The 18937-nt window shown below is 43.9% G+C and overlaps 1 protein-coding gene across 3 annotated transcripts in view; it reads left to right on the forward strand.

The window, feature by feature from the left end:
* The first annotated feature begins 12967 nt into the window (after positions 1-12967).
* SH3RF2 (SH3 domain containing ring finger 2) overlaps positions 12968-18937 on the forward strand; it is a 115573-nt gene continuing 109603 nt past the window's right edge. Inside the window, exons 1-2 of one of the 3 annotated variants that reach the window (XM_014576271.4) lie at positions 12968-13153; positions 14383-14892. In XM_014576271.4, the coding sequence (XP_014431757.2) occupies positions 14512-14892 (381 nt within the window). In that variant the 5' untranslated portion in view covers positions 12968-13153; positions 14383-14511. Of the gene's footprint in view, positions 13154-13553; positions 13762-14382; positions 14893-18937 lie in introns of those variants that run through there. The other 2 variants (XM_075900303.2, XM_006128554.5) reach the window with 2 other exon arrangements.

Raw genomic sequence — 18937 nt, forward strand, 5'->3', positions numbered from 1 at the left:
TGAGTGAAGTTACACATATGTTTGTGCTTTACCTGATATGGGCTTCAAAAAACCTTTGACAACATTTTATTTCTATGAACATTCACAGGAACAGAACATTACAAGAAGAAAGGATCACACTATACGAAGGGGTGAAGAAGTAAAGCCCAAATGTTTGCTAATATTTTGTAATGTTTCTTCAATTGCTCTCACTGTGGAATGAAGCCTCCCCAATCAACCAGGCAGACCATTTTGTGTTTGGCTGTGAGAATTACAATATTCAATAAACAATGACATATTGGTTTCTGATCTGGAAGATTTGGTGGGATTTGGCAGTTTCTGTTCTCTTCTGTCCTCGTTCCTTTATTGTGTCCATTACTGTGGTTTCATGTTGTCCTACCATGTTGTTATAGCAAATGTAATGCATGGACTAGACATGCATGCTTTGTGGTCTGTTGTATGCCCAGTGGTTGAGCTGGACATTTCAGACCAAAGGGACGCATTGTCCTAACTGAAGCAAAGAGTGAGCTCACCCCAATGACAGCTTCCAAGAGCTACTAACGTAGGCTGTATCTACAGTAGGGAATTATTTTGAAATAACTCCTGAAATAACTATTTCAAAATAAGCTTATTCCTCCTCAGAAGCAGGAGTTAAAATATTGAAATAACAAGCCCTTATTTAAAAATAACAGGCTTGGTAGTATGGACACTCACCTTGTTATTTCAGAATAAGGGGGGGTTATTTCGAAATAACTCTCCAGTGTAGACATGCCCTATATAGACATCCCACCAACAGGCTTCCTGGCCAAGGTATTAGTTTTGAACTTTGGAGACACAAGTAAGATCTTCGGTTGCCTGCCAGCCTTCAGAGACAACAACAATAGCAGGTCTGTGTGCTGTTTGTGAGTGGGTAGGAGGACAAGTTGTTAGATCTATAATTTGCAGCAGCTTGGAAGTGGCACCCCCCCACTCCCTGCCCTCCACAAGCTAAAAAAAGAGTCTGAGTTCTATGATTTCCCCAGAGGAGGGGGAGTGTGGCATCCATTTACAATACACAACATAACTGCAGGCTTTTTATATATTCCCAAGTGAAACACTGTCATGCACATGCCCTCTGCCAGCTCTCTCCCCCCACACATACACACACCTTTTTCTGACACATACACTTTAAATATGTATTACACCCATACAGAGCTCCCTTGGTTACAGCCCTCTTTTGAGGGCTATGCAGAGATATTTTGGAGCTCATGTTTATGCAGGGAGTGCAACATATGCTCCCCTAATCATCAAGCAAGTTCTGTATTGCCAATACAGTACTTTGGGTTGGCCACAGCCCAGAGGGCACAAATAAGAAGCAGTCCTTGTGCTTGGGAGGGTCTGAGGGTTGTAACTGTGGCAAGTCACTGCCCTAGAAGGACAGGATAGTATTGTCAGAGGCTCACTTTAACTTATTCAAACCATTGGCAAGCACTGTCAGAAAGACTCCTCTAAGTTAATGCTCAAGCATTTCCATTCCTTCTCTTTCTCAGACATTTCCATTAGGGGCTGAAATCCTCCACATTTATGCTCAGCTGCAGAGCTAATTTTTTGGGACAGTTTGAGTAAAAAATGGCACAGGCAATATTGAGGACAAAGAGTGGGCAGGGAAGGAATGGCAGAACAGGTTTTTTAAAAAACTGTTTCTTAAAAATAAGAAAAGTAGAAATTCTTATATTTCTGTAACTTTAATAGAAAGTTGAAATGAAGGGTCAAATAGACACAGAGGGTATGTCTACACCAACTCGTTAGTTTGAGCTAGGTAGGGTAATTAGGGCAAGCGGAGTTGCAAATGAAGCTGGAGATTTAAATATCCCGGGTTCATTTGCATGTTCCCCAGGCGCCACCATTTTTAAATCTCCCTTAGTCCGAACTCCGTGCCCACGGCTACACACGGCATGGAGTAAGTAGATCAAATTAAAGATCCTAATTCGAACTACCGTTACTCCTCATTCCACAAGGAGTAATGGTAGTTTGAATTAGGATCTTTAATTCAAACTACCTACTCTGGGCCGCGTGTAGCTGCAGGCACGAAGTTCGGACTAAGGGGGATTTAAAAATGGCGGTGCCCGGGGAACATGCAAATGAACCCGGGATATTTAAATCCCCAGCTTCATTTGCAACTCCGCTTGCCCTAATTACCCTACCTAGCTCGAACTAATGAGCTAGTGTAGACATGCCCAGAGATATTAGTCTCTGAATCTGTACAACTCAGTGAGATGTGGTCCTCAGAAAATCTGATTTGATTTGGTACAAATCTTAAAAAAAAAAAAACCATGTTACTTGTGTGTGCTATTGTTTTACAATAACAGGATTTTCACTAATAAACTCCCAGTGTTCCATTGACAGCATATCTATGTGAGTACACTGAATGGAATTTCAGATTGTATATGAGTTCTCCATGTTCTTTTAATTCTGCTTACCCAAGCATATGAAGATTGGATGAAATTTTTGGTTTTAATGTATAGTAATGAATATACTCTATATGTAAAACTGTTAATGAGGTAAAGCTGAACAAAGAGGTCAGTTGATCTAGGTTTTATTCCTGACTTTGCTGCTAACTGTCTACATGACCTTGAAAAGGCACACAGCCTATTTTCCAAATCTGTAAAATGGAGGTGATGATATCCATTGTTCTAATCAGCACTTTGTAATCTGTATATTTTAAGTGCCGAGTATCATGATCTTTTATTAGATCAACTTCTGTTGGTGAGAGAGACAAGTTGGTCCATAAAAGGTTTAATTTCAGCCATCAGTATGATTACGACAACACTACATACAAGTATTATTATGTAAAACTGTGTCTCATAACATAAGAACATTGGAATGATCAATGAAATGGTGGCAAATTCAAATTCCATAGAAGAATATGTATACTCCCCTGTGGATAAACTGTGGAATTCATTGCCACAAGATGTCATTGAAGCCTAAAACTCAGGGAGATGCAAAAAAGGCCTGGATATTTATATGGATAACAAGAATATCCAGAGTTACAATAATAAATGCTGATGAATTTTGGAAGAAATAAGCCTTATGCCTCAGGGTTTATGCACAAACTCTCATTCTAAATTTCATCCTAATCCTTAAGATTGCCCCACGTCGATTTAATGCAGGATGGGTTTTTTGCCCCTTCCTGTGAGGCATCTGGTGCTTGCCACCATTAGCAGTGGGATACTGGGAAGATGGAGCTCCTTGGCTGTGAATGAGTGTACTTGTTACTATGTTATGGAACACGCTCACAAGATGTGCAGAAATCTTTCTGAGATCTTCAAGGAAAGACTTCACATAAGATTGGCTCAGGACATTTTGGGATCTTGTGGTAGTTTATCTTTACAACACCCCAGTAGGGTAGACAGAGGCATTGACATCCCAATGGTGCTGACAGCCTAGAGAAAACAAAGGTGACACCTACTGCAATGACTGAGCTCATTAAGCCTTGCAAGTCAGCCAGGAGAAACCCAGCACTGCAATCACACCATGCTCTCAGAAATGGCACCATTCATTTCACGCTCTGTCCTGCTTACTGACAACAACAGCTCTTTCTCCTTGGGGGAGTGGCAAGACAAGTTACTACGAAGCTGAGCATGTTCATTCGGTCCTCAGTAATTGACTTTTAACTCTCCTCCCTGGGAGGGCAGAACCTTTCATTGACGATGATGCATCTGGAGACACAGAGGGGACAAAACATGTGTGTTTTGAAGCTTGTTGTTTAGTTGATCTAGTTTCTGAGAAAGCCAGCTGAGGAGTGTACTAGAGGCAGAGGGGAAAAGACAAAAGGTTATGTCTAAGATTTGTGGTTAAGTTTATGTGCTAAGACTTGTGGCTACAGCAAATCTGTCTACTGAAGCTCTAGCTACACTGAAGCAGAACGGTAATTCCTGCTCTATATGCAGTTTCCCAAAAATAAAAGTTTTATAATAGAGAAAATTAAGTTTAAAGAAGAACAAAGTTTGCTTTGACTTTAGGAATATATTTTTTCATGCAGTACAAGGCACCCATTGCAACACAGGAATTGAAAAACAGTCAGAGAGAGCAGCTGGGTACTAAGTGACTAGACCAGACTTTGAGATAACTACAGTCATTTCTTCCAGCTGATACAGGATGCTACAGGCACTCAGTGCCCCACAAGAGCTAAGTACATTGCTAGACCAGGAGCATTGTTAATTACAGAATAACTATCAAATGGAAATTTTAAAAAGAGAGGGAAGGGTTGACAGATTTATAGCTCTGACATATAATTTTGAGAGGAACATCGCTAAATCAATGAGCAGGTAGTATGGTCTAGTTTGGTGCTGGAAGCCAGTCAAATCTTGTGTTCTAATCCCAGATTTACACTGATTTGCTCAGACTTAATGTATCCATATCTTCCACCCAGATATAAAATGGGGATAATATTTACTTATCTCATAGGAATGTTACCAACATTAAGTACTCTTGAGAAACAGCTTTGAAGATTAAAAGCATTATATAAAATGCAAAGTATTATTAATAATAATGTTATGGTAGCACCCACAGACTCCAGTTGAGAGCAGGGCACTATTAAGCAATTGACAAGCCCTTTGTAAGAATCTCAAGCAAGATAAAGTCCCTGCTTCTGTGAATATACAAAATAGACAAAGGGAAGAGAAAAAATGATCTCTCATTTTGAGAACTGAGCCACAGGGATATTACATGACATGCCTAAAGCCTAAATTCACAGACACTTACCTTCCTTCCTCCCCCCCCTCCCCCCCGCATCCCCCTCCTGTTCTGAAATGTGATTTGTCCTTTTCATATGTGTTCATTTTTTTTTAATTGTATCCTTTGGTATATATGGTTGTGACTATTTTCTTCCACTATTTGATCTGAGGAAGTGGGTCTGGCCCACGAAAGCTCATCATCTAATAAACCATCTTGTTAGTCTTTAAAGTGCTACATTGTCCTGCATTTTGCTAAATATATAGAGGTTGAACCTCTGTAGTTCAGAACTCTCTGGTCCATCATCCGGAATTATTTTAGTTACCTGGATGTCCACTTTTTGTGACTGTGGTCTAGTTTCCCATGGTCCCATAAAGTTTGCTTACAGCCATAAGTCCTATCTTTCAGTGTTCTGTGCTCTTATTTAACACTAATTTACCACTAAATGTCTTCTAGAGCTCAGCAACCAGTGGAAGTGCTGGTAATGCTGCTAGACAATATTGACCTCCCGTGGTCCAGAAAATTCTCTGATTTGGAACCAGTCAAGTCCTGAGGGTGCCAGATTAAGAGGTTCAACCTGTCATTCCCATGTAAATGCAATCTTTACACAGTCTTCCAAGCCAAAAAGTTTAAAAGAGACGATTGAGTAGACTACATAGAACACTTGCTATATTAAAGTGTCCAGTCCTGTGAGATGTCATGCTACTTTGCCTCCTACATAAAAAAGTAGGAATTGTGGGTATTCAACACCTTATAGGATCAGACCCTACTTTTATGTTAGTTTTAAAACTTCAGAAACCTTCAGTCCAATTGTTTGAATCAAAATAGAGAGATTTACAGATGGAGAAAGGTGCTCAGCACTTTGCAAGGATAGAACCGTACAGAGCAGTAAATCTGCAAAATGATCCCTCAGCATCTTGGCCCCAGTCCTGCTCTTACTAATGATAATATTCCCATTGACTTCCCTGGGAGCAAGAACAGGCCCGTTGGCTCATGGAAGAAGGTCACTAACGACTCCAAACCCAAACGTTACAAGAAAAGGTAACTGTAAACTGCAGAAGTTCCCATGGAACGCCTCTGAAGTCACTGCATTTGGGATGAGGTGAAGAGAAGACTCATTCTCATTCAACCCACTTGTGGAGATACCCAGCACAGAGCTTGCTACCCTAGTTCCAAAACTTTCTGGCTTGATTCTTTGTCCTGTCCAATTTTCTTCATCCAGTCTTAGTTGGGATTGTGGTAATACAAATAAAGATCATATAAGAGAGCACAGGTAAATCTGAGCCTAAAAATACATATTTTCCCTCCAAATAACAATCTGTGCAATTTTAGTTATAAAATCAAGCTTCAACAAGAAATAACTAAAACATACCCTACTAACCACTTTTTTACTCCCAGTGACTCCAATAGGATTTCCACATCTATAGCAGCAACAGGGGACAGGCCATTATTTTACAGTGAAGGAGCTCTAATTGAAGCGTAAAATGTATTTGCTGAGCTAAATAACTTAGTCACATAAAATCTAATGTCTATCACACTGGGATAACGTCTCAAAAATATTTTAATAATTGATTACTGTTTAATGTACCACAACTGTAATACCCAATCTAAATTAAAAATGCATTTGGGAACCTTAAAAAAATGTTACCAGTATGTTCATAGATCCATGTCCTGTTTTGTTTTTAAACTATCCTACAATGGCTTAAAGATGTGGAAATTGTATCCTTAATGCTTTATTCCCTTTAAAATGAACACATTGTCACAATATTACCTTTTTCTCTTACTCTATGAATTTTAAACATTAAGAGTCATATAAATAAGCTTTTTTTTAAATCAAAGCAATAAACTGTGTGTTGAACTCACTGACTTATGATAGAATGGTGGTAAATAGCCATTAATCTGAAGAAGAATGCCCTCTGCAATTACACTGACTGTGCCAGAGTCACACAGGCTGTGTCCAGACTCAGGGGTTTTTTCGAAAAAACTTCACCTGCGTCTAGACTGCAGCCGCGTTCTTTCGAAATTAAATTGAAAGAACGCGGCTTTTCTTTCGACGGCGGTAAACCTCATTGCACGAGGAAGAACGCCTTTTTCGACGGAGATCTGTCAAAAATAAGTGAGTGTGGACGTGGGGAGGCCATTTTTTCGAAAATAATGGCCTCCAGGAAGAAGCCCTGGTGGACAATCTGGGGCATGGCTTGCATGTCTCTGGTTCCTGTCTGCAGCCATTTCTTAAAGGGACAGGCACCCTCACAGCCACTTGTGGCAGCAAAGCAGCCAGAGCACACGGCTGGTGAAGTGCAGCATGTCCCAGCCCCAAGACCCTCCTGGCCCTTCTAGAGAGCCTTCTGGGGACCCAACCAGGGGCTCCAAATGCCGGGCACCGTCATGGTCTGGGCCAGAGCTCAAGACCCTTCTTGAGCTCTGGGGAGAGGAGGAGGCCTTACAAGCCCTAAAAAGCCGGCAGTGAAATGCGGACATTTATGGCCGCATGGCATAGTTCCTGGCCCAGAAAGGACACTACCCCCGCACCCAGGACCAGGTGCGCTCCAAAGTTAAGGAGCTGCGCCAAGGGTATGTGAAGGCCAGGGAGGATAGCTCCCATTCTAGGGCAACCCTCCACTCCTGCCCTTACTATAGTGAGCTGGACCAGATCCTGGGTGGTGGTGGTGAAGCACGCACACCACGGCATCTCGTGCAGTCAGGCTTGGCGGACCCTGTGGTGGACGCGCCAGAGCAGGACCCAGAGCAGTCAGGAGACGGGGACATGGTGCCAGAGGAGGACAGTGAGGATACGGCAACCCTCACCCTGGAGCCAGTCACACAGACCCCAGAGGCCTCCCAGGTGTCATCTGACGCCGGAGATGAAGCAGCAGGTGAGTGCAGTGAGGTTGTGTAACACCCGGGGGAGGGGGAGGTAGGTGGGTGCACAGTGGGTGATGCACAAGGGAAACCTGTCATGCTCAGGCTGATGCCCAGGTCACACACGGTGTTACCTTCAGAATGTTTGATTCCCTTGTCTCAAGGAGAGGGCATGCCCTTTTGGACAGCTGTTGCACACATGACTGATTGTGATAGAAATGTAGCCGTGTTACTCTGATCTGAGGAAGTGGGTCTGGCCCACGAAAGCTCATCCCCTAATAAACCATCCTGTTAGTATTTTAAGTGCTACATAGTCCAGTTTTTTAGGACTGGTTGTGTCTTCCTCTTTTCCTCCACAGCCAGACCAGCCGTGGAAGAGGGCTGCAGCACCCCAGCCCCACCTCCATCTCCATCTCGGGGACATGGGAGCCGCAGACACAGGCGTGTGTATGCGGACATCCTGAGGCAGCATGTGGAGGCCGTGCAGGAGCTCAACACCATCCTGCGAGAGAGGGCGGAGGCAGAGGATTGGTGGCATGACCGGCTGATGGAGGAGCTGGTCCAGCAGCGCACGTCCCTGAGTGCCACTCTCAGAGAGGTCTACGGCTTGCCTGCTCCTGTGCCTAGTCCTGCTCCTCCAGAACCCCATGACCCCGCCCCACCAAACCACCCTTCCACAGCAGCATCCCTTTCCCCCCTTGGACCTCCCTCTCCCCCAGCCCCCCCAGTTCCCTAGCCCCTCTCTCCCCCTGGCCCTCCTCTCCCCCAGGCCTCCCCGTCCCAAGAGCGCCTACCCGCTGTTATCCAGCCAACCGACAGGTGCACCACCCGATCCCGTGGCCATGGTGGACCCCGAACACGAGGCCCAAGCAGGAGACTGAGATCAGACAAGCACCGTGCAACCTGATCCCCTTCCCCCCTCCAGGTTTCAAGCACCCCCATCATCCCAGTTAAATGACAAGGAAAGTGTTCAACAAAATGTTTATTGTACATAGTTTGGCATGAAAGTATATTTTCTACATAAAAAATGAACAAAAGCTTTTTTATGTTTGCAACAGTTATACTATTTTCCAGTGAGTGATATTTAAAAAAATAAAACAGAACTTATTATTTTGAGACAAACCCTGGTGTTTATTATTTCTCCAAATAGGGTCAGGAGATGGGTTGTGGAGGGAAGCTTCTTTTGGGCCAGGGCCCAGTCCCCAGGCAGAAGCCCCTCAGTAGAGTCAGTGGCCTCCAATTGAGAATTGCTCCTGTAGGGCCTCCCGTATGCAAACAGCAGACCGGTGAGCCTGGTGGATGGCAGCTGTCCGGGGCTGGGCAAAGTGCCTCTCCTGACCATCAGCACCTGTACCCCACCCTGGTAGGAAGGCCTCCCCTTTCCTCTCCACCAGGTTATGGAGAATGCAACACGCGGCCACCACCTCAGGGATGTTGCTCTCCCCCATGTCTAGGCGTGTGAGCAAGCACCGGAATCTGCCTTTTAAACGTCCGAACGCACATTCCACCTGGTTGCGAGCCCGGTTAAGGTGAGCATTAAACTGCTCCTTGCTCGCATCCAGGTGGCCGGTGTAGGGCTTCATCAGCCACAGCATCAGGGGGTAGGCGGCATCAGCCACTATGCACACCGGCATGTGCACATCCCCAACCGCAAAGTTGTGATGCGGGAAAAATGTTCCTGCCTGAAGCCTCCGGTAGAGGTACGAGTTCCTGAAGATGCGGGCATCATGTGCCCACCCTGACCACCCAACACAAATGTCAGAAAACTGGCCACAATAATCGACCAGGGCCTGGAGGACCATAGAAAAGTAGCCCTTTCTGTTAATGAATTGGGCTGCTTGATGGGGCGGTGCACGAATTGGAATGTGTGTCCCATCGAGCGCTCCTCCACAATTCGGGAAGCCAAGGGCAGCAAAGCCGGCCATGACGCTGTCCAGATCTGGTAGACAGACGATGAGCAGCTCTGAATTGATGGCCCTCACCACCTGCAGAATGAGACAGACAACAAAATGTTAGAAGGGGTGCCTTATCTCTTAGGAGGAGAACCCACCACCCACCTTCCCTCTCAAACACCCCGGGAATCCCCTCCTCAGATCTCCCCCCCAACAATTCAGGGTGAGTGGAGGAGCTCCCTCCCACTCACACTCCACTTTGCCCTTCCTGACAGTCTCCCTTCCCCCCACCCCAAACTGTGACTGTCCCCAGACAATGACTTACCTCCATCAGATGTATCCAACAGTAGACCTGCCCACTCCAAATTGGTGTCCCACGGAGCGGTAGCTGTCAGGGGTTGCCAGCTTCCAGAGGGCAATGGCGACCCTCTTTTCCACGGGGATAGCGGGCCGCAGGTGGGTGTCTTGCCGTTGCAGAACAGGGGCGAGCCAGGTACACAGCTCCTGGAAAGTGGTCTTTTGCATCCGGAAGTTGCGTAGCCACTCTTGGTCATCCCAGAGCTGCATAACAAGCCGGTCCCACCAGTCAGAGCTTGTGTCAAGCCTCCAAAAACGCCTGTCCACAAAGAAGTTTGGAGGCAAGGGCAGTGCGGCTGCTTGACGGACGATCCCTTCGTACCTCTGGTCTGGGTCCAGATGGGGAAGTAGCCTCATGACTGTGTCATGTAGATGCAGCAACACTTGCAGTATGATGGCGTGGGGCCATCGCCTGCCCAGGGGCAGCTCTGGCTCCATGCCAAAAAAAATGGGTCTAAAACAGAAAAACCTCCACACAAAAAACCTGCTGGGGTGTCCCAGGAAGCTGAGCACTCCAAACCAGCACTGCAATGCCTTGCTTACCTCCTAGAGGGACAGCAAAGACAGCTGCAGAAGCAGAGCAACGGGTGTTCAGGGGCGTCCCTTTAACCACGCGTCTCTGCAAAGGGCAGGCAGGCAGCAGCACCCGGAAGGAAATGCTGCCCCCATGCCCTGGCAGAAGCGGTTCTGGGTGGCTTTTAATTTCGAAAGAGCGTCCAGCAGTCAGGACGCTCTTTTTCGAAAAAGCGGATCGATTTTCCGATCCGCGTACTGTAGTCTAGATGCGCTTTTTCAAAAGAGGCTTTTTTGAAAGATACTTTCGAAAAAGCCTCTTTCGAAAGAGGCTTGCAGTCTAGACATAGCCAAAGAGACTTCAGCATTGCAACGCAGAGCCTCACACCTTTCAGATGTCTAGAAAAATAATTGGATTCAAGATCATGAGGCTGGCACCAGGCTCCCTATACAATGAATGAGAAGAAAGAGGTACCTAACAGTGTTCCCTCTAAGCTGCGCGGCAGCACAGCTTCCCAGTTGATTAATCACCCAGTCAGAGACTCAGGGCTCTGTGCATGGAGCAGACTTACTGGGTAGGGCTGATTAATCAGCTGTGAAGCTGTGCTGCCCCGCAGTTTAGAGGGAACACTGGTGCCTAACAATGGGATTTGCAAAAGACAGCATACCAAATTAGGAGCTGCCTAAGCTAGCCAATGAGAGATGTCCTGGTAAGAGGCATGTCCAAAGCCTCCTCCTTTCAGTGAGTTAGGTCTTTAAGGGCTTGTCTGCATTTACCCCAAGATCAACGCTGCGAAAGTCAATCTCCCAGGATTTGATTTAGCGGGTATAGTAAGGACCCACTAAATGAATCGCTGATGGCAACCCCATTGACTTAGTACTCCACAGGGTTGTGAGGAATAAGGGAAGTTGAGGGGAGAGTTTCTCCTGTTGACCTCCTGCAGTGGAGACATTGTGGAAATTCAACCTAAGATGTGTCAACTCCAGATGCTATTCATGTAGCTGGAGTTGCCTGTCTTAGGTGGACTTCTCACCTAGTATAGACCTGGCCTAAGTCAGGTTCCTTTCTCTTCTCTGCTTAAAGGGGAGAAAGTATTTGAACATGGGTCTCTCACATCCTATGTGAATGTCTTAGCCACTGGGCTAAAATTATATAGTGAGGTACCACCTCTTCCAAGGGATTTTCAATAGCATGCAATCTGGCAAATGACCTGTGACCCTGCATACAGAATTGAGCCCCACCAATGCCATTCCTAGCTCGCCCTGCTTTGTGCAACCAAATGAGGCTTATGCATCTGGGTGTAAGGAATGAGGCATCAGGGCCAAGGTCCAAAGGCAGAAATATAAGCATCTAGGAACTTTTAGCCTGAAAATTTAGGTGCAATTAGGCCTCCTGGGTTAGGCCACAGATGAGCAGGGGGTTGTGAATGCCAGTGGTACCTAAATGTTAGACTAAGTCGTCTAGGTCCCTTTGTGACTTTAGCCCATTGTATGTAAATTATAAGATACTAGAAAACTTTTCTGGCATTGCCTGGCTCCTTCAGGACAGGGAGCTGGCTGGCGGCGGGGCACAGGAGTCAGGGCAGGGCCTTGGGACTGTGGGCAGGCGATGCAGGAGGATGAGAGCAGGGAAGGCTGCGATAGTGAGCGTTGGGGGGTGAGAAGGGGCTCAGGACAGAGGTCCCATTCAGCACTGGCCTTTTCTCTCCCCTCCCCCCTCCAACTACTACGGCCGCTGGGGCCTTTTCTTGCTCCCCAGTTTTCCCCTCTCCCCCCAGCTACCCATCCCTCCAACCACCAGGGGCCTTTTCTCCCCCCCCCCCCCCAGTGCTGCAGCCAAGGGCTGGGGGGGGATAGAAGTTTTGGGGCAGGGGGGCTACTTACCTGGTGTGCTGGCAGGCAAGTTGGTGGAATCCCAGCCCTGTTGGCCAGTTCCCTGGTGGTAGGGCTGTCACCAGTGGACACTCTGCAGGATAACTCTCCCCTGCAGACTCGCTGCCCCCAGTGGTCACTCTCAGTATTGCATCCCTCTGAACCTTTCCATTTTATAGAAAACAGTTCCTTTCTTGGTGCTTTTGGTTCTCCTGGTACAACCCAGCCCTCCCTGGCCCTGCTTTATGTTTAAGAGAAGAGGAAGCTGCATACCAAATGTGGTGGTCCTAGCTCTTACCATTCAGAAGGAGTTCTTGAACAGACTCACAGACAGACCCACAAATATCTAATAGCATCCAGGCTGATCACCAGAGCAGACCAGAAAGTGGATTCCCATATCTGATAAAATATAACAGAAAGAGGTACCATTGGAAGGTCTGCTGCCAGTGCTAGAAACGGGGAATTAGTCTCTGGACCATTGAACTGTGCCAGTATGCAAACCTCAGCTCTTATAATGCTAAGTTTGACTGCTGCCTATTTCTGAGACTGCGTCTATCTTTTTTCTTTGCTTTGTTTTGATTAACATGTTTTATAGCAAAATGAGACTTTAGAGCAAAGATCCGTGCCTTTTCACAGAAACGAGCTCAGTTGCATAGGCAAGAAAGAGGAAGAGCCAAATTCTGATCTCATTTCTGCAGTGCAAGTCCAGAATAAATTCCACTGAGATCAGAACACCGAATGAGGATCTGGCTTCTAACCAGAACCACGGAGCAGGAGTGTCTTTCTGAATCTTGCTTTTGAATAGCAGTCAGTCAGTGAGAGAGTTAACAGAGCTGGACATGTAAGCTGATCTGTCAATGAATAACATACATAGTTGTTATGTTGAAGTTTTCAACAGGGCTGCATTTTGAGGAGGGAGAAGCTGTGCAGAGCTGATTTTGCCTTGGAAAGGGCACAAATACAAGGTTAGTGGTACTTGAAGAATTAGCAGCCTGCTCTAATTTCCTTTTGGGGCAGATATCTTCAAACACAAGCTGAACAAATAAAGTTATGCTGTTTATAACTCTCCCTCCTCCATGGGGAAATGTTCTGGTATAAACTGATCAGATTACTAGGCAAAATATCCTACAAAATCTTTTTATTTAAAATTGCACAAGCCAGGGTTAACAACATTTTGTTTCAACATCAGAGGGGAAATTATTCCTGGTAAATAGAATCTTTTTAGGTATCTCTCTCTCTCTCTCTCTCTCTCTCTCTCTCTCACACACACACACACACACACACACACACACACACACACCCACACCCACACACACACACACACACACTTTACTGTATGTTAAGAAACTGTACAAGCTATAACTTGTATCCAGAATGTATACATATTCCAGTGTAAAACAACATACAATTGTAAAATTTGCTAAACAGGTTGAGTGACTTTACATTGTGGGAGGAATAATGACTTCATCTCAGGCTGTTTTGGATAACTGAAGCAACAAGACTAGGTGAGGATGAAATTGCAGAGCTCCTTAACTAGAGTCATATAACTCCTTAACTGAAGTCTCTCATCAAGGTACAAGAATTATGTTTGTATATGGATGACTTTTTTTAACAGAATTGCTGCCAAAACTAGTAGAAAGAAAGCTAATGAGGAAAGATGTTAAAAATGAAACAGCGTGGGTGTATGTGGGATTGTGTGTAACTAAACTGCTGTGTTAAGATTTAATATATTTACTCTCGACTCTATGGGATATTTATCAGAGGATCTCCTCTCCTGAGATGGTTAAGTATTGTTATACTATTCCTAATTAACATTAAAATAGACTGCAAAGCATTAAGGCAAAGTTTTCCTACAGTATATGTGAGAACAAATGTTCCCGTTTGATTGAGTCACCCTGCTTTGGGTCACAGTCATGAAGAATTAATATGGTCGACTCAATCGAGCTACGGTTATTTATCTACCCATAGGAACATAAGCTTGGTCTCTCCTGTAGCAGACTTGAGCTTGAATACAATTCTTCTTACTAGTACTGAATCACAAATGACTCACTTCAAACTTGGATGCGAGAGCAAAGTATACATTTGCAAATTGGCTCGTGAGGCATTGCTTTGCAATGTAGGTGGGATAGGTTTCATACTGTAGCAGTCAAGTTCTGCTCCTTTATTTCCTCCTCCTCTCTTTTCCTTGGTGCAGGATGGTTTTCTGAGTTCAAGATTTCAGTGTCATTTTTGAAGGTACTGAAGTAACTGCTACCCAATGCCCTGGTGAATGTATCATGTGGACTTTTCTGGCTTCACGTGAGACTGGAGTTCTTCACTAAAGATGGATGATTTTGCTTTGCTTGACCTGTTGGAATGTCCTGTGTGCTTTGAAAAGCTAGATGTCACGGCCAAGGTGCTACCATGCCAGCACACCTTCTGCAAACCTTGTTTACAGGGGATACTGAAATCCCAGAATGAGCTGAGGTGCCCAGAGTGCAGAACTCTAGTCTTCTGCAGCATTGAAGAGTTACCGTCCAACTTGCTTCTAATTCGCTTACTGGACAGTGTCAGATATGGACAAAATGTTACAAGGTTTGGCTCCATCCAAAGATCTCGGGTCCTGACCTCTCCTGCCTCCATCAGGAGAGACAGGGGAGATCCAAGAGGTTTACAACTTAATCAGTACAGGCTGGCACCAAATCCCAGGATCCATACGGAAGGGGTAAGGAGAGTCCATGTTTCTTAATATCTTCATAGGTAGAAAAAGTTACATTATTATGTGTCAAAAGCCATGAAAACATTCCTGTTAGTAGCACTGCAGAAATACTTAGTATAGAAGCAACTAGTTCACTGGATTACAAATCTGCCTGCTGTCTCCTTGTGATATTTGGCTATTTGAGCTGATCTCTGCAGTAACATTAAATCTCAAGCTTATAAAAAATAACTGTCTTTCTCAAAATCAGGTTGCAAAAATTTCAATAAAACAATTTTTATCATGAGTTTTCTGGTGCTTGCTTGTTTCAGTTGGGCCAGAAATATTTTCTGCTCTGACTTGCAGATGGATATTTTGGTAAATATATCTCCCATCTGAAATTAACTCAGGAAATGCAGAATCAAGAAAGATAAAAGTTGAAATGTCTTTTCTTTTTATCTATTGACTAGACTGGTCTTCTGCCCCCTGCCCACATCCGCCTTCAGTGATTTTACCAGCCTAATTTTAGAAACCCTAAGTGGCTTTCTCCATGTTATCTTCTGATATTTTTTATCTTATATATTCAACTCATGTTATTTGACCTTTTAAATAAATTTGGTTCTGTCTGAATTTGGGGTAAAAGTTTGACAACAGATTTTATTTTACCTGCACTGGGTTCCTGTCCCTAATCTGTCATCTCTTCAATTCTTGAACAGTTTTCATATAATTCTCATCTAAATCCTTTTCATAATACTCAAAAACAAAGGGTTGTGAAGTTAGAGGGTATTTGAGTAGAATGATTGTCAGAGACATGAATTTACAAGTACATATACACTGAATAACCACATACTTGCATGTGCATAGTGTTTGTGTAACATTTAAGTACAAGCATATTTCTGTATACAATTAGAACTGGATACAGTATACCAAACTGTACCCTAAAAAAAGTATAATTTGGTAGATGCAGCCCATTGAATCTCACAACCTCTGTGGAGTTAGAAACTCTTCTTTCATGTGTGGCACTTTAAAATGATCTTTGGAAATGCAGCCCAGATTTTTCCATTTGAGTGTGTGAAAATGTGGCATTGCTGCCCCAAAAGTTTATGCCCTGGAACTCCTTCTGATGTGGCCACCAAAGACCAGTGTTGTTTAAGGGAACGGATGGCTGTTATTACCTGTCCATAGTTCAAATCCAGCACAGCTTGGTAGTGATCCAGAATTCCTGTTCTCTGGCAGCTGTTGGGTGGTGTATGAGAAATATGTTGTGTCTTTAATCTGATGTCCCATGGATTAATGTGGCACTGTAATCTAAATGGCATCCCAATCCAGCCTTAACCAAGAGTCTGAATTTCCCTCAGTTGTAGAAGTCTGTTTCTTTCCTCCTCTTCATTGTCTCCTATTTATTTTGGGTCTGCACATTCTAAACTCAAAACTCAGGTCATCTGAAGAACTGGGCTGTGCCCACAAAAGCTCATGATACCATCTTTATGTTTTGTTAGTCTATAAAGTGCTACCAGACCATTTGTTGTTTTTTATGTTTCTTTAAGGTCAGGGTTGACATAAATAAAAGGGATAGTATGGGTAAGCTTGCATTTCCACTGTGTGTTCTTGATCTAGTCTATGGTCTAGTGGTTCTAGATTGTCAAGTGGTAACCTTTCATCATCCCTAAATTCATACAATAAATAAGTAATAGATATGTACATACATACAGAGGAGGGAATTAGAAAACTTGCCTCTATCATTATATTATTACATTTATCATGCATGGAAATGGAGGCTGTAGCAAATTAAATTTTACAATGGTTTGGTTACTTGTCATTTCCCTGTGACCGTAAAGCGTAAAAGGTGAGGGCTGCTCTTAACCAGACTATTTGCAGAAAGGGAAGACATTTGATAAACTGCAAATCCCACTGGAGAGCACTAGCAGACATGGTAGCCTATTGGTGGATATTATTGTAATCCTAGTAGGGTTATTAAGTGAGCACACTGCCCTTATCACTGCCAGTAGTCTCATTTTTCATTCTGTTAGGTCACCGGCCAGATAAGAAACCAGAGCCAGTCATCATGAAGGAAATCAGTCACCTCGTTCTCCTGCACACCTACCTGTTCTGCCGCAAAATATATTTCACCCAGACCAGGAAAATTCTGGCTGTAGCTCAAATCCAGTCCTAACCATAATACACCAAGCAGAGTCCCAAATGGCCTGAACTGCAATATTGATAGAGTGGAAGGCTTGGAAGGCATAATACAATAGAAAATCAATCTCCTGCTATTTATTTCATTGCTTCATTCTTTAAATTACTCTATGAATGAACGTAGTGCAAGTGACAAATTAGTCTGTCCTATGAAGTGAAGTTCTGTAGCCCCAGAACAAATATATCAGATAATAGAAGTATAAATTTTCTTTGACAATACCCCCATCTTTGTTCTTCACCCCAAAGACCATCACATGGGCATTTCAGCCTCCATCACCATGTAACCCTTAATTGCTGGCTGTATTAAAGCAGTCAATGAAATGACAATTGGTGGCATGGCCAATAGAAAATAGATCCCCTCTAGGAGCTGGAATTAATCACTGATGTATTTCAGAGAGGCTGCTAGTCATTTAGGGTGCATCTACACTGCACCCAGAGCTCAAAATAAGCTACACAATTTGAGCTAGGCAAATTGTGTAGCTTATTTTGAGTGAATTTTGAAATTTGGTGCTGTCTACATAGCACTTATTTTGAAATAAATCGCTATTCTGAAATATCCGGCACTCCTCTAATGAGATTTACAGGACGTCGGAATAGTGTGCCCATTATATTTTGAAATAACGGGCATGCTCAAAAGACACAGAGTAGCTATTTCGGGATACCTCTGTATCCCAAAATAGTGCTGCAGTGTAGATGTAGCCTTATCAAATAGCAGTCATTTTCAGTTACTGTCACTAGGGGCTGAATTTGCACCTTGAGATAGAAAGTTTAATAATTTATCCTGTTTACTTCCAGCCCCCATTCAAAAACTTAATTCCTTTTATGATCATCTTCTTCTTTTCTCTCTGGGTGCTTTAGATATTACTTAGCTCTCAGGACAAGTAAAAACCTTTTACTGATATTGTTCATTAGTGTCATTCAGCTATTTGCTGCTACCAAAACCAGTTAAAATAAAATTATCCTTGGAATTAGAATAGCTGATTAGACTACTTCCCTGCTGGCTAGAGAAAAGTCCAAGACAACAGGACTGTGATGTTCTGTATGTTGCTCTGGCATTGCCTCATTGAGTACTACTGAGGAAGCCCCTTAACATCTCCATGCCTTAGTCTAACCATCTGGAAATGGGCATAACAACATATACTATAAGAGTGCTGAAAAGCTTAATTAATATTATAAAGCACTTTGAGATCCTCAGAAATGCTGCAGAATGCTACACGTTTTGGTAGCTCCATTTATATAGAAGCAAAATGCAGGACAATGTAGCACTTTAAAGACTAACAAGATGGTTTATTAGATGATGAGCTTTCGTGGGCCAGACCCACTTCCTCAGATCAAATAGTGGAAGAAAGTAGTCACAACCATATATACCAAAGGATACAATTAAAAAAAATGAACAAATATGAAGAGGACAAATCACATTGCAGAACAGAAGGGGGATGCGGGGGGGTGGGAAGGGGGAGGAAGGAAGGTAAATGTCTGTGAATTGCTGATATTAAAGGTAGGGAGAGTGGGATGTTTGTGAGTTAATGGTATTACAGGTGATAATTGGGGAAACTGTCTTGGTAATGGGTGAGAAAGTTCAAAGTCTTGTTAAGTCCTTGTTGGCAAGTGTCGAATTTTAACATGAATGACAGTTCAGAGGATTCCCTTTCAAGTGCAGATGTAAAAGGTCTTTGTAGCAGAATGCAGGTGGCTAAGTCATTTAGAGAGTGTCCTTTCTGGTTAAAGTGGCAAGAAACTGTTTTCTCTTTGTGATCTTGTCTGATATCTGTTTTGTGGGCATTAATCCTTTGGCGAAGTGTCTGAGATGTTTGTCCAATGTACATAGCAGACGGACACTTTCGGCACATGATAGCATAGATTATATTTCTGGATGCGC

This window comes from Pelodiscus sinensis, chromosome 16, assembly GCF_052426305.1.
Source record: "Pelodiscus sinensis isolate ZL-2025 chromosome 16, ASM5242630v1, whole genome shotgun sequence".
In the NCBI taxonomy this organism is placed as follows: domain Eukaryota; kingdom Metazoa; phylum Chordata; order Testudines; family Trionychidae; genus Pelodiscus; species Pelodiscus sinensis.